At 42.9% G+C, this 16,800-nt stretch overlaps 1 protein-coding gene across 12 annotated transcripts in view; it reads right to left on the bottom strand.

Annotated features, from left to right (window-relative positions):
• The window catches only part of NCOA2 (nuclear receptor coactivator 2), a 306,209-nt gene that overhangs the window by 15,905 nt on the left and 273,504 nt on the right, over positions 1-16,800 (bottom strand). For 11 of the 12 annotated variants that reach the window (XM_037744280.1, XM_037744284.1, XM_017544634.2 and 8 more), the window contains 6 exons: positions 16,497-16,712; positions 13,493-13,622; positions 5,640-5,805; positions 2,761-3,039; positions 2,501-2,578; positions 904-1,138 (listed from right to left, as the gene is read on the bottom strand). In XM_037744280.1, the coding sequence (XP_037600208.1) occupies positions 904-1,138; positions 2,501-2,578; positions 2,761-3,039; positions 5,640-5,805; positions 13,493-13,622; positions 16,497-16,712 (1,104 nt within the window). The remainder of the gene's footprint in view (positions 1-903; positions 1,139-2,500; positions 2,579-2,760; positions 3,040-5,639; positions 5,806-13,492; positions 13,623-16,496; positions 16,713-16,800) is intronic. The other variant, XM_037744294.1, reaches the window with a different exon arrangement.

Here is a 16,800-nt window from a genome sequence, read left to right as displayed (position 1 = left end):
TACAGGCACGCGCCACCATGCCTAGCTAATTTTTTGTAGTTTTAGTAGAGACGGGGTTTCACTATGTTGACCAGGATGGTCTCGATCTCTTGACCTCGTGATCCACCCGCCTCGGCCTCCCAAAGTGCTGGGATTACAGGCATGAGCCACCACGCCCGGCCTATTTATTTATTTATTTATTTATTTTTTTGGAGACGGAGTTTCACTCTTGTTACCCAGGCTGGAGTGCAATGGCGTGATCTCAGCTCACCACAACCTCCGCCTCCTGGGTTCAAGCAATTCTTCTGCTTCAGCCTCCTGAGTAGCTGGGACTACAGGCACGTGCCACCATGCCCAGCTAATTTTTTGTAGTTTTAGTAGAGACGGGGTTTCACCACGTTGACCAGGATGGTCTCGATCTCTTGACCTCGTGATCCACCCGCCCCGGCCTCCCAAAGTGCTGGGATTACAGGCGTGAGCCACCGCGCCCGGCCTAATATTTAAATATTTATAGAGATCTTTTTACATTTTGTATCTATTGATTTGTTTGAGTCAGACTCAGAGGCTTTCAAATATATAAATACATATGCACTTTTAGACACTGACATAAACAGATCCACACACGCTCACACACAAGATAGACAGACACGGTCTACGCATACACACTTACTTCGGTCATTCTTAAAGTAAGACCTGCACTCAGAGAAAAGGAGGTACCTGAACTGAGAGCCTGGAAGGTACTGTGCTGGACTTGGGGACTCCTCACAGGCCCCAACTGTCCTCCCAGGTTTCCTATCATTCCCTGGTTAGCCAGATTCATCTGGGAGCCATGCAAAGAGCTGTGAGAGAGGAGCTGTGACCCAGGACTGGGGGACACTGGGGAGAAAGGACTGGTGAAAGGTGGTGGGGATGTAAGTCCAGTACCGTAGTTTGGAGGAAATGGAAACTGCTGTGCATTTGCCTGGGGAATCCGGGGGTTGCTCATAGTTGCCGGCATCCCACTAGGAGCCACCATGCTTGGTGTCATATTCAACCCTTGTCCTCTCATCATCAAAGTTCGTTGCTGAACTTGCTGTTGCTGATGCATTTGTCTCTGTCGAAGATGCTGGTTCAGGATTTCCCTCTGTCTCTGGGCCAGCATCTGTGCATTAATAGGTGCCTGAGGTCAGGGGTGATACGTGGAAGCAAATGTTGGGGGCAGAAACACATTAAAAACAAAGTGAATATTATAGATAGGCTAGCGAACAGTACTATCATCTGTAAAATTATTTGGAAAAAAATGACATAAAAGGATTAACTCAGAGTTGAACAACTGCTGATTGAGAATGTGAGCTTCTGAATTCTAAAGATATTATTCTGAAGCTTTGCTATGACTTAGCAGGGTTAAGTTTGATGCTAATATCAGTTAACTCATTTTGTAAGGACAAAATTAACTAAAGGATCTCAAAAGAACACAGTCCTTTCTATAAGAAGACTGTGATATAAACCTTGAGGATGGCAGTTTAGTCTCATTCAAGGAACATTCAATTCTAAAGAGAAATATAATCACTGGGACAAAAGGTGACGTGGTGTACTTCAGAAAAGGCTGAAAAGAGGCAGGAGGAAAGGAGGAGAGAAGGAGAGAGCCTGACAGGAATGCACAGAGGCTGAGGTGGAGGTGGAGGGTAGGGAGGGAGGGAAGGCGGGATGGATGAAGGGAAGCGATCCTGGTGCTTGCTGTCAGTGAGAGGGGTGAGGCTGCTCACGGGTCCTAAGATATAGCAGATCCTCATTTGTGAGTTCCACATTCGTGAAGTTGCCTATTCAGCAAAATTTACTTGTAACCCTCAAATCAATACTCACGCTTCTGTAGACGTGAGCACAGTGGCATAACATTTCAGATACCCAATGTGCATTACTTCCAGCTGAGGCTGAACAAGGCAACACTTTGCCTTCTGGTTTCAGCTCTCATACTGTAAACAAGTATCCTCTTTGTGGTCTATTTGGTTCCAAGATTTTTGGATTTTTTGCTTCTCCTGTTGGTGATTTTGCTGCTTCAACTGGTTCCCAGACATGCTGCTGCAGTGCTCTCTAGTGTCCCTAAGTGCAGGGGCTGGTGAGGTGCCTTCTGCAGAAAGTAGGTATGCTAGGTAAGTGCCATTCAGGCCTGAATTACAGTGACTTCTTTAAAAGAAACGCACATAAAACAAGCTTATGTGTTGACTGGATGATGACAATGTTGTGACCAGAAACTTGCAGGAACCCAACCGTGTATTTCTCCTAGGGGTTAGTGTTCTCTAATTCAGTGTTTGAACTCCTTAAAATAACAAAAATTGACTGTACCTGGCAATAAAAATGGCAGTGATTCAAAGGGAAAAATGTAACATACCAGACAGGTAACTGGGTGATGGTACAGGGCCAGTGTGCTGATCTGGATCCACGTCTACTACGTTGCCTTTCTTCAGAGAGGAGGAAATGACAAAAGTAGCTGCGGGGATACTTTGAATACTAACGAAAGCTGATGGCTGGCGTGCTGCCTTACCTGTGTTGGTACTCCAGGTCTCAGAGTCAAGTTCACATTGGAAACATTGCTGATTTGATTCATAAGTGGCTGGCGATTCTAAATACATACAAACAGGATAAATACATTTTAAAAACAGAATACATTTTACTTTAAATCACCTTTCCAAGTAACTGCCCTCCTCAACCTACTATCTGCATGTTGTTGGACAGCTGCGCCATCTCTTCCTCACGTCCTCCACCCAGCACCCCTGACTTCCCAGGTGCCATCAAAGAACAGACCTGCTGTGCTTGGAGGCGATGCTGAAGTTGAAGTCTCAGTTGATTTGGCTGGTTCTGCACTAGGCCCGTGGGCCTGAGGCTGGGTCTGGGCTGCATACGGAGTGTGGCGTAACTGGGCCGCTGTCCCATGGTGTGAAAGTTTGGATCTTGCATGGGAGAATAGCTACCCTGGGCCATCTGTGCCTGAGATGCATACTGCTGGGGGAAAACGGGGCCCTTCTGCTCCAGCATGATGTTGGAATCCTGACTTGAGAACTGTTCTGGATCTACTGCTTGGCTCTGGAGAGGAAGCCCCAAATAACAAACAAATAAATTAAACCATAAAAAAAGCAGTTAGTATGAGCCTGTTTTCTCTCGCTGTCATACATTTGAAGCTTTTTATACTTTATAATATTGTACTTACTACACAAAGGTACCTTTAGCTTGACTCCATTTTTCTTTCTAGAAAATGCTTCTGCCCACAGTTTCGGCTACACAAGGACAGAGCAGGGGTCAAACTGGACTCCCAGCAGTACTTCTTCCAAGAAAACGGGAGAAATGAGCCAGGACTACAGAATGCACCCTACCTGCTCCACCGATCAGATTGGCCTGGCCTTTCAGATGTAAATATCCCCTGGAAGTGTTAAGTTTTTTGATTATTCCTACCCATGGGGTTCATTTTAATTAGATAACCTCTTCAGTACCTAGCTGGGATCAGTGGTGTGACCATCATTATCCTGATTTTGTGGCTAAAAAAATGAGATTTAAGGACATGAAGTGAATTGCAACAAGCCCTGTCCAGCCAGTACATGGTGGGGTCCAATTCAGCTTGTGATTTGGGAGTGTGATGTGCTGCCTATTATCTACTTTACCATTTTCTGTGGCTGTCAGGATTCCCTACATGCTCCACATTTTGCCATCATCCTCTCACCACCTACTAGACATGGTTTATGTGTCTGTCTCTCCTGACTTCTCAGGGCTAGCCTATCTACCTGGGTCAGAATGGGGCAGGTGAACAAACCTGCAACTTCCCCGGGGTCTGGAAGACCTCAGAATCGCCCTGAATGTCTATGTGCTGAGGGGAAAGGTGGACTTGGCTGATTCTCCTCTTCCTTCTACTTCTAGGAGTAATTGCTACAAACCTGATGGTATAAAGGAAGGAAAGACTCTAGCAACAAATAAAATCTCTCATGTTTTCTTTAGCCCAGTGTTGTCCTAAGCCTTCTTGAAAACAGTCTATCCAGGTAGTGCTGGAGCCACCTGGAGCCCTGAGCTCTGATCAGCACAACCCAATGGCCAGCCTGTGAGAGCCAGGGGCCCACTGCCCTCCCCGTGGTAATTCTAAACAAGGGGAGCCTAAGCAAAGGACATCATTCACTGCTGAATTACTGCTCTAACTACACACACAAAACTATCTCAGCACTTTAACATGAATATGAATAATGTGTACTCTATACTTCCCTCAACTCTACCTAATAATCATATTTCTAAAATTCAGTTTCATGACAATATTATAATGATAGCGGATTTGATGACACAAAATAGAAGTAACAGAAGTGAGTAAAAAACAGACTAAAAATATTACATGACGTGACACCTGTTTTGATAATGTTACAAGTCACTCGGCAGCTCCACGGATCACATTTTTAAATGTCAGTTAGACAGACTCAAGGATAAAATAGTATTGAATGCTTAATTCTACTTATCACTGAAGACAAAGCAAACCAGTCACACAGGAAATATTTAAACTCCATTTCCCTTTCTTAATTTATTTCAGGTTATATCACGTAACCTCAAGTCATTTCTTTCCATTCTGCTGTTTTCAATATGAATTGGTAAGTCCTAACTCCTACCTGTATCTGCTCAACTGTGGGAATTATAAGAAGACTAATTTTAATGTTTCAGAGAAGTCTCCAATGACTCTGCATCACCTTTCTCTCAGAAAGATGATGACACATCATATGGCCAGGAAGTAGACGGGACTCTGGCAGATACTTTTTGGCAGTAAGAATAAAAGATGATTCATGCTAAGTAAAGAGGTAAACAGTAACGAGAACATGATGGTTTTTCTGGGTTACTCTTCACACAGTGAGCCAGGCTGCACTGCTTCACACAAAGGTAGCTGTGCAGCCAGGTTCAGATAGTGTTCTGTTCTTTCAAGGCACTATGTTAGGTTATTTATTCTACCACTGCTGTCAGGTACTCTCAAAGCAGGGACTTACTTTTTTATAGTAACCAACTAATTACCTGGAAGAAGGCTAAATAAGCTCACTAAGATTAGTTAACTTTTTAATATTCCCATTTTGCTTAAATATCCCCAAAATCATGGTGAACTAAACCATAATTTAAAGATTTAGCCCACCATTTTCTTTTCCTTTTTCTTTTGCTCTCTTCCATTTTCAGGATAGCCCAACATTTTTAAAGGTAAAAATGATGAAAAAGCTGCAGCTACCTGTAAAATGACTTCTGCTAACTTATGTGGAAAGTATTCTTTTAGCACAAACAGCTTCCTATCACCAGCCCACAGATGCAAAATGAATACAGTGGTCATGACTACAGACACTCATACCGACTTCCATGGGGAAGTGTTCTGTGGTTTCTCTGTATCTTGTGTGTCCCTCCCTATCAGCAAGGGCGGACACCAGGTGAGCTGGTCTTGGGTTTGTGTCTTTCTGCTAACCTGAACTAAATGCAAAGCTCATTCTCAGTGTTCTCCATTCTCAGGTCAAAGTTTATGTGAGGGTTGCAAGGAAAGGCAAGGAAGAAACAAGCCCAGCCTGTTATGAGGTAAAAACCAGTATACTCTAAAAAGCAGACCGTGGAACGCCTATAAACAGACAATAGACACCTTTGCACCCATGAGAGCGCTTGGCCCCCGTGTGCTACCCTTCTGTGCATACCTGGCTGACCAGTTCTGGTATTCCCAAGGCTCTATCAATCTCCTCCAGGCCATCAAAATTCCGCAAGGCTAGATAGAGCTGGTCCAGGAGAGCTCCCTCATCATTCGGAGACTCAGCTGCAGGATGTGGACACAGCAAGTCATCTGGAGAACTGCCGAACGGCTGCCTGTAAAGAGAGAAATGTCACCTTGGGCCAATGGAAAAGCTAGTTGATTAGAGAACAATTTTTTTTATCTCAAAGGTGAAAGTATCAATTGACTTCCAGGGTCTTTGCAACAAACTACTGTACCAACCCAACACAGAATAAAACGACAGTCCGAAATATTCAATACACTTTATTCAGTGCCCAATGCAGGCCAGACGCAAATCTAGGTATCTAAGGTATGCTTTTTATTTCCATTGGTCCCACTTCATGGCTGGCAAAGCTGAGGCTCAGTGAGGCAAGGTTAAGCCATTGGCTGGAGGTAGACACCACAGAGCTGGGGCTCCACATGGATCTGTGTGAGTCCAGGGCCTACCAAACTATGCCCACTACTCAAGCATATAAATTGAAGGAACGCAAGGACTTTTCTTTTTTCTTTTTTTTTGAGACGGAGTTTCGCTCTTGTTGCCCAGGCTGGAGTGCAATGGCGCGATCTCGGCTCACCGCAACCTCCGCCTCCTGGGTTCAGGCAATTCTCCTGCCTCAGCCTCCTGAGTAGCTGGGATTACAGGCATGCGCCACCATGCCCAGCTGATTTTTTGTATTTTTAGTAGAGACGGTGTTTCACTATGTTGACCAGGATGGTCTCGATCTCTTGACCTTGTGATCCACCCGCCTCGGCCTCCCAAAGTGCTGGGATTACAGGCGTGAGCCACCGTGCCCGGCAAGGACTTTTTTACACTTTAGTAGGAATCACTGATTGATTTAAGATTCTTATTCTATAGGAGGCTATGATGGCTCACCAGGGAGAGACGAGAGAACTAGAGGCATCAGAGCTGCATTAATTTTCCTGAACTCAGCTGCAGCTAGATTAAATTTGGCTGGGCTGTTAGGAAATGTCTTAGTCATGCGCGAACAGGCCTTGAAAACATTTATTTTTCTCTGAGACAGGGTCTTACTCCATTGCCCATGCTAACATGCAGTGGTGTGATCACGGCTCACTGCAGTCTCAACCTCGTGGGCTTAGGTGACCCTCCCACCTCAGCATCCCAAGTAGCTAGGACTATAGGCACGCACCACCATGCCCGGCCAATTTTTTGTAGAGGTAGGGTTTCACTATGTTGCCCAGGCTGGCCTCGAACTCGAGGTCAAATGATTCACCCACTTCAGTCTCCCTAAGTGCTGGGATAACAGGAGTGAGTTACCATACCTGGCCTGAAAACATTTATTAAAGCCCTCAAGAAGTGAATCTGGGCCGGGCGCGGTGGCTCACGCCTGTAATCCCAGCACTTTGGGAGGCCGAGGCGGGTGGATCACGAGGTCAAGAGATCGAGACCATCCTGGTCAACACGGTGAAACCCCATCTCTACTAAAACTGCAAAAAATCAGCTGGGCATGGTGGCACGTGCCTGTAATCCCAGCTACTCAGGAGGTTGAGGCAGGAGAATTGCCTGAACCCAGGAGGCGGAGGTTGCGGTGAGCCGAGATCGCGCCATTGCACTCCAGCCTGGGTAACAAGAGCGAAACTCCGTCTCCAAAAAAAAAAAAAAAAAAAAAAAAAGAAGTGAATCTGTTAGCATTTCTGCATTAGGTACACAAGGAATGTGAATCGTGAACATGCAAATTATATTTGTTATTAAATAATTGATGATAAAATCAGAATACCAAACTCCAGATTCCATGGTACATAAAACTCCTATACATTTAATTTTTAAATTAGAGTAGAGGAGCTGTGTTTGTGTCTCTCTCTCTCTCTCTCTCTCTCTCTCTCTCTCTCTCTGTGTGTGTGTGTGTGTGTGTGTGTGTGTGTGTATAGTGGTGCCATCATGGTTCACTGGGCTCAAGTGATCCTCTGGCCTCACCCTCCTGAGTAGCTAGGATAGGTGTGTGCCACCACACCTGGCTGCTAATCTTTTTTTTTTTTTTTTTTTTTTTTTTTTTTTTATAAAGACAGGTTTCACTATGTTGCCCAGGCTGAAGTGCAGTAGCTTTTCACAGGCACAATCACTGCACACTACATCCTTAAACTCCTAAGCTAAAGAAATCCTTCTACCTCGGCCTCCTGAGTAGCTGGGACTACAGATGTGATGTGTGCCACCACACCTGGCTAATTTTTGTAAATTTTTTTGTAGAGACAGGGTCTTGTTATATTGTCCAGGCTGGTCTCGAACTCCTGGTCTCCAGCAATCCTTCCACCTTGGCCTACCAAGTGCTGGGATAAAAGGCATGAGCCACCACATCTAGACTAGAGGAGGATTTAAAAAAAGAGCTCCTGAGTTGCCTGAATACTAAAAGAGAAATGATATTTGTACTTTACCAAAAGTCTATTTTGTCCTCTTAGAGTCACGGTATGATGTTTTGGAGAAAATAAATGTTTATAGATTAAAAAACAAAAAGTTTATAGATTAGCAAACTTAAGCAAGTGAGAATAAACTCGTCAAGAACTGAAGTTACCTATTAACACAGTTCAGTACGCCATGTGGTTTTTAAATGCTCTAATAGGCTATTTTGGCCTATAATCCTGAAACACTGAAGTGCCAGCACTGAAACTAACAATTAATTTCAAATGGCCATAAAGGAATGCATTAATAACAACCTATGCTCTCCACTCACCTCTAGTAACTTGGAAACTGTCCAGCTGAGGGTCCCTTGAGGCCACTCCTCACCTGCTTCCCCAACTCCCTGGCTGCAGGAGCTCCTTGTGTTTCTAAGGGACCCACTGAGACCTCTGAGAGCAGGTGCTCTTCTCACTCCTGCCCCTTCCTTGTCACTACTGGGCTTCACCAAGTCACATATGCTAGGGGGCTTGCTGGCTCCTTGCTCTTGCTTGTACTCCACAGTCCACACTCTCCTAGAACCTTCTTTAAATCCAAATGTGATCAGACTGCTCTACTACTGCAGATGCAGAAAAGCAGGAGAGGGAGAAACCACTGAACTATCTGCGACAGAAGCGAAGAGAGGAAATTCCTCAATGAGGAGGGACCAACAAACATGGATGTGGCAAGAGTTCCATGAAAGAGTTCAAGTCAGTCAAGAGTAATGTCAGCTATTTATCAAATTCTCTTAGGCAGCGACTCATTCCCTAAAAAGGCTGGTTAAGTTGGCATTCAAGGATTTTCTTTGCCTAGATTTTGTCATTTTCAACTTGTTTTTTTGGAAGCTGCATTCATAGGCAACCCTCCCATTTCAGATTTATTCACTGATGGCAGGCCTGGGTGAAATCTAATGCACGCAAGGCTGCACATCTCGGGAAACGCACTGTCAGAGGAGGCAGGCACTGCCTGCCTCGTGCCTTTGTGAGACCACTCCACCTTGACAGACCAGCAACACAGCCAACTGCTTAATAACAAACAACTAAAACAATCACTGGCATTTAAACAATTTCCTACATAATAAAATCACTTTTTGTTATAAGCTTTTCTTTTCTAATTAAAAAAAATACAAATGAATTCAGAGATTAAAAAGTAAAACCGTGCTTCCAGGCCATCCCACTTTGGTCCAGGCCCTCTTCAACTCAAGCTGGGACTCTCAGGACACTTTCCCAACAACTTCCCACCTTGCACGCTATCTACAATTCTAGTACGATGCTCTCAGGTTCCCACTCCCAAAGCACATTTTACTGAACACAAGGGCCCTACTTCGAATTCCTACGTTGTTCTTCAGCTCTCCCAGGAAAACACCCCTGGGACAGGATGGCAGTGGTGGTGGAATTCAAGGACACATGCCTTTGATAATGCCTAACCTTCCCAAACTTAATGCTCACGCCTTCCCTGTGAGCCTCAGCCACCATGGGCAGCTGATCTGTCTCCAAAGACACTACACACATCACCAGAAAACCAAGACCTTGATATTTATCCGAACCTTCCCAAGCTCTTCTCCAGCTGAAGATCTACTTTACATCGGGGCACCACCTATCTCCTCACAGAGCACCCCACTTTCCTCTCAGCCTTAAATCACCTATTGAGCTATGGTGAATTGAAACTAACAATTTATAAAGACACATGTGCACGTATGTTCATTGTAGCAGTGTTTACAATAGCAAAGACCTGGAACCAACCCAAATGCCCATCGATGATAGACTGGACAAAGAAAATGCGGCACATATACACCATGGAATACTATGCAGCCATAAAAAACAATGAGATCGTGTCCTTTGCAGGGACATGGATGAATCTGGAAACCATCATTCTCAGCAAACTGACACAAGAACAGAAAACCAAACACTGCATATTCTCACTTATAGGGGGTGTTGAACGATGAGAACACATGGACACAGGGAGGGGAACATCACATACTGGGTTATACTGGGGAGTGGGGGGTTTGGGGAGGGACAACAGGGGGTGGGGAGATTGGGGAGGGATAACATTAGGAGAAATACCTAATGTAGGTGATGGGTGGATGGAGGTAGAAAGCACCATGGCATGTGTATACCTATGCAACAATCCTGCCAAGATCTGCACATGTACCCCAGAGCTTAAAATATAATTTAAAAAAAAAATGCCAACTTCACACCATGCTCACAAGGTGTAAGCATTGCATCCTCTACTTGTTTGTGGCCCAGTGCTGGAACATAAACACAGCATAGGTGCAGTAAATTTCTAGTGGATGAAAACAAAAGGTTCCTAATTTGGCTGAGCTACAATACATTAAAAACTACTTTTATATTCAGAAAACTACACTGCCGTGTAGTTTGGTGTTATAAATTTGGGCATATCATGAATGACATCACTTCCCTTAGAGATGTTATAATATGCTTGCTAACAAAAAAATACCAATCCAGACTCCCAACCCCAACTGGCCACTAACACAAAGAAGAAATTATTTTCCTATATTTTGGGCAATTACACATATAGTTACAACCTAGAGAGCATCTGACAGATAAATATAATATTAAAACAAAAGTGGAATTCAGAGTAATAAAGGGAAAAACATACAAAGGCCCCAGGCTAGTGCAAAATAGTAAGTAATAAACAAGCAGAGAAAGATCCACAATCAATAGAAATCCCATACCTTAAAGTCTACATGTTTATGAACTAGAAGTCATTAAGTATGGGAAGAAGAAGGAGAATTAGGTAAAACTCTCAGCACTTGTTTGAGAAATGACATTACCATTTCTTCACTTTTCAAAAGCATTTTCAAAATTCTGCAAAAAAGTAGCAGCTACTGAATGATGAGAAATAGTCAACAAAAGAAACCTTACTCTTAGAGATACATTTCAAACAGGAGAAAATCAAATTAAAATTGTGATCTTAGGTGGGGCACAGTGGCTCAAGCCTGTAATACCAGCACTTTGGGAGGCTGAGACAGGTGAATAACTTTAGGTCAGGAGTTTGAGACCAGCGTGGCCAATACAGTGAAACCCTGTCTCTACTATAAATTAAAAAATTAGCTGGATGTGGTGGTGGGTGCCTGTAATTTCAGCTACTCGGGAGGTTAAAGACAGAAGAATCACTTGAACCTGGGAGGTGGAGGTTGCAGTGAGCAGAGATCATGCCACTGCACTCCAGCCTCGGTGACAAAGTGAGACACTGTCTCAAAACAAAAATATCCAAAATTGTGAACTTAATGCAAAAGGAAGTCTTCTTCTTCTTTTTTTTTTTTTTTTTGGGAGATGGAGTTTTGCTCTTGCCGCCCAGCTGGAGTGCAGTGGCGTGATCTCGGTGCACTGCAACCTCCACCTCCCAGGTTCAAGCGATTCTCCTGCCTCAGCCTCTAGAATAGCTGGGACTACAGGTAAGCTCCACCAAGCCCGACTAATTTTTGTATTTTTAGTAGAGATGGGGTTTTACCATGTAGGCCAAGATGTTCTTGATCTCCTGACCTCGTGATCTGCCCACCTCAGCCTCCCAAAGTGCTGGGATTACAGGTATGAGCTACTGCGCCTGGCCAAGGGAGTCTTTCATGAAAGGCAGCTACTGTATTTCAAGAAAAAAAATTCCTTTAATAAAACCAACAGAAATCTAAAAGTAATCTATAATTTTTGGCCATACTATAAAGCTCTCTTCTATATACCAGATGACTGAAGGAAAAAAAAACCTATAATGGAAGTAAAAGTGGAAATTAGTTATAAATAAAGGAACATGTGATGTTACAGGTTTAAGTGCTAAACTACTGTCTTTTTGAAATGTACAGATAAACTAAAACACCTGTTCCAGGCCGGGCGTGATGGCTCATGCCTGTAATCCCAGCATTTTGGGAGCTGAGGTGGGCGGATCACCTGAGTTCAAGACCAGCCTAGCCAACATGGTGAAACCCCATCTCTACTAAAAATAAAAAATTAGCCGGGCATGGTGGGATGTGCCTGTAATTCCAACTACTCGGGAGGCTGAGGCAGAAGAATCACTTGAACCCGGCGGGTGGAGGTTGCAGTGAGCTGAGATCGTGCCACTTCATTCCAGCCTGGGTGAAAGAGCGAGGCTCTGCTTCAAAAAACAAAAACAGAAACAAAAACAAATAAACCTGTTCCTAAATATCAACTGTAATACTTATAAAGAGGATTTTAAAAAAGCCCTGCTCTTTTATTTCAAAGGAGAGACATAGTTAGAATCTTTATTATCCACTACTTCTGAATTTCTATGACAATAAGATTACCATAAAGCTGGTCCTAAGTTTCTTCCACATTGAATTATTTAAAATAAAAAATCTGAGAGTGGTTAGAAAAATCGACATAACTTTAAAGGTGATGAAAATGTTTTGTTTTGTCCACACGGTGCATATGCAAAAATACCTAACTGACAGTAACAGAAACAACAACATGTTAGGGCAGTGCTGAGTCACCGAGACTCGTACAGCAAACTTAACACGCTTACTCTATTACTGAACCAAGTATAACTCTGGACTTCCTTCCATTTTTGTTTTAACAGAACTCTCCTCCTGTTTGGGCAACACTAAAAATCCTAATTTTGGGCCTAGTTCTTCCTAAAAACTAATCTTTAACATTTCATCCAAAAACGACTATCAGGTGGTAGATTTAATTATTATACATTGTCCTGTGTTAAACTTGTGTCCCAAATTTTCATGGAAATGGGTGGGTTTCTAACATATCAAATAAACGTATCTAGGCCTAGCATTCGCGGGCATCATGAAATCAGAATCAAAGCGCAAGACTGACTGTGAGAAACCACCAACTCCAAGTACAACAGCAGCTCCAGGTGCGACAGCAGTGGCTATCTAGCTGGGGTGCGCTTCCCTGTCTACCCAGTGCACAGCACCTCCCTCTGCCCTTGGCAGCCAGTTTGGGATGAGCCAAACTGCCTGCCTGAGACTCTTCCTCTGTTATCCACTGCCTCAGTTCTACTCACAGCAGTCCTTACTCTGGGCCTCTGATGTGCAGCTTTTACCAGCGGGACTGGCTCCCTGTCATCTCTGCCGTCTGAAATCAGACTACTTCTTCAAGACTTTGAAGTCTTCTCCAAGCATCCTGGTTGGATGTTTTTCTGAAACTTGGCTTATTTGTCTTGTGGTTTTCATACTACATACTACCTCAAATTACAGTTATCAGCATACATTTTTTCAACTAAATTGTAACTTCTTTAAAGGCACATCCTAGGTCATAATGATTTCTGGATTCACCCTTTCCCTTCATGCCCTGCCTAGTAGATGATACAGTCCGAATAAACCAAAACTGGTCAGGCACTGACTATTCGAAAGGAAAAGATCAACTTCTGGACACGTATAAAATAGCTGGCTACCCTAGGTGCTCAGGACTCACCTGTTCTGGCTGGCAAAAGACGCCTGGTCTATAGGCAGGATGCTTTCAGGCCACGGGGCAGTCTGATTTGGAGGAGCTTGTTGTTGACTATACTGAGGTCCCCCCATGTTCATCTCTAGTTCAGATGGCCCTAGAAAGGGAGAAGAAAAAAACTTACATCTTTAATCAAGGGAGCATCAAATTGTGCTATGTAATTTAAAGTGAAATGTTTGGTTTATGAAAAATGGAAAAGACAGAAGCAATAATAATTAACTAGGTGAAAATAAGAAGATAAAATTCTGGTCCTGAATAGAAGTAAAGGCAATAAATATGAAGGTGAATTACCCATTTCAGAGACTATCTAGACAAACCATTCTAAACCTTTAGCATTTAAGACTCTCAATACTCAAAAAGTTTTTGTTCATGTGGGTTACATCCTACTGATATTACTTACTTTTTTACTGATATTACAATACTTACTGTATTGGAAACTGAGAAATACAAAAAAAGTATAGATTCATTTAAAAATCATAATAAATTATATGTTAATATAAATTTTTTTCTAGATACAAGTGAGTGGAATAAATACGATTTTTGAATGCAACATTTAAAAAATTCTTTTATTGGCATTGTTTTACATTTCTGCAAATAGCTTTAATGCCTGGGTGAATGGAACAGAGTGAAATCTTCTGTTTTCACATTTCATCTGCTGTGTTATCACATAGCATCTAAAATTTCTGGAAAACTACCTGGGCGATAGTAAGAGTAAAGAAGGCAACAGTGTTTTGGGATTATTATGAAAATAGTTTTGGCCTTGCAGACTCCCTGACTGGGAGTCAGGGGGCTGGACCAAGTTTTGAGGAAGCATGTCCAGACTGCTGGCTACTGAACGCACACTAACTGTACTTCAGCCAGCTCCCTACCAGAGCATGAGCAGAGCAGAAAGGAGGCCCAGACAACCCACACACACTCTTCCTCAGAAGTTCTCAGAAAGGCTTTAAAGCTAATGGATGAGATGAGCTTTTAAAAATTATATTATCATCATTATCTGTAGACCTGTATTCCATTCTAACAGATAATTTTCTATTGAATTCATGGCTTTTTGGAGTTTATTAAAAATTAGAGAAACTCAGCTATACAATAAAACATACAGAGCCACATTTCAAGCTCAAGAGCCAGATGCTCTTCAGTGAAGACTGAGAATACATTACATTTCTAGATATAAGGTACTCACTATTATGATTTTTAATCAATTAATAAACATTAAACATTTTCTCATTTAATTTTGCATAGAAATTGGTTATATGCATTTTTCATGCAACCATCAAATTATACAAATTTATGTTTGAGAACCACTCACTAAGTACATTCAGTGTAGTAAGGCAATGTAAATGCCATCTCTCAGAAACAATAAGCTGAAATAACAATTAAATAGGTAAGAAAACTAATGCCAAGTTAGGATGAAAATTCTGCGTTTTCTTGTCAAAACAACCCCAGCATCTTTTTTTTTTTTTTTTTGAGACGTAGTCTTGCTCTGTTGCCCAGGCTGGAGTGCAGTGTCGTGATCACAGCTCATTGCAACATTTGCGTCCCGGGTTCAAGCGATTCTCCTGCCTCAGCCTCCCAAGTAGCTGGGATTACAGGTGCACACCACCATGCCTGACAAATTTTTGTATTTTTAGTACCGACGAGGTTTCACCATGTTGGCCAGCTGGTCTCCAACTCCCAACCTCAGGTGATCTGCCCGTCTCAGCCTCCCAAAGTGCCCGATCTTTTTGTGAACGAAAAATAGCTCTTTCTCATTGTACAAGTACATGAAAAGAACATAAACATTAACTTATTGGAATTATGCTAATGTACAAGAGGAAGGCTAACATGTCAATGATAAAGTAAATAATCTCAAGTATGAGTTTTACAGACCATTAATTTTTAAAATATAACAGTTTTACTGAGATAATTCATATAACATACAAGTCACCAATTTAAAGTGTACAATGAATTGTAATATATTCAGAGTTACACAACCATCACCACAATCAACTTCAGAAAACTTTCATTCCCCCAAAAAGAAAGCCATTACTCATTAGGAGTCACTGCCTACTTCCCACCTGAGCATCCCCCCTGCTGCAACCCCTGGCTCTAGGTAACCACTACTCTACTTTCTGTCTCTACAGATTTGCTCATTCTGGACATTTCATATAAATGATACCATAGGACATATCAGACCATCAATTTTAATAATATGTGAACGGTCTCCAAATAGAATTCTAGTAATCTTCACATTCTGTGAGATGTTCTGTAAGACCCTGCAACCTTCAGTGAGGGCCTGGGAGAGTCTGATTTGGTAGTCTAGGTGGTGGCCCAGGAATCTGAATTTTAAGTTCCAGATATTGTTCCAGTGATCACACAGAGTTAGAAATACTGCTATACCACCGAACTATCTATCTATCTATCTATCTATCTATCTATCTACCTATCTATGAGTCTTGCTCTGTTGCCTAGGCTGGAGTGCAGTTGCGCCATCTCGGCTCACTGCAACCGCTGCCTCCCAGGTTCAAGTATTCTCCTGCCTCAGCCTCCTGAGTAGCTGGGATTACAGGCGCATGCCACCATGCCTGGCTAATTTTTATATTTTTAGTAGAGATGGGGTTTCACCATGTTGGCCAGGCTGGTCTCGAACACCTGACCTGAAGTGATTCTCCCAAAGTGCTGGGATTCCAGGCATGAGCCACCACATCCAGCCTATTTCTTTATTAATAGTGTGACGTTATAATTCACTTCTCCCCTAAAGTTGAAATTAGGTAACAAAAATAAAACATCTCAAAGGCAGTTGGTTCTCTTATACGACTGGAGAATCTTTGAGATTCTGATTCTATACAGAGTTCCAGCAAAATCCCACTTAGCAGCTTTACATGGGAGGATTATCTAAACTGCACATAAGAAGCATGTCTTTAGTTTACTGAGCTGATACTCCTTTCTAAGAGAGCATAAACGTTAAAAGCAAAGAGCACTGGAGCCACCTTACCTATATTCATGACCTGAGACTGAAGTGTCTGTCTTTGGCCAGGCTGGCTGCTGGGCCTCATGGGGATGCTGGCTGCTGGGTTCCGAATCATACCTCCTTGGACTGGCCGGTTCATGGCACTAGTGGTAGCTGCACAGGTGACTCTCACAGCGGAACTCTGTGGTGCCCATTCTCCAGATGGCATAGTAGGCCGAGAGGCACTGCTACCAATCATTCCTGTGTGCAAGCCAAAGAAAACTGAGCGATGCAGCAACTGAAAACATATTTACCATGTATGAATACCAGATGATCCTACCCTACAAGA

This window comes from Cebus imitator, unplaced genomic scaffold (assembly GCF_001604975.1).
Source record: "Cebus imitator isolate Cc_AM_T3 unplaced genomic scaffold, Cebus_imitator-1.0 Scaffold9, whole genome shotgun sequence".
Classification (NCBI taxonomy): domain Eukaryota; kingdom Metazoa; phylum Chordata; class Mammalia; order Primates; family Cebidae; genus Cebus; species Cebus imitator.
The sequence above is the reverse complement of the archived record's forward strand: the minus strand, read 5'-3'. Positions and strand labels throughout refer to the sequence as shown.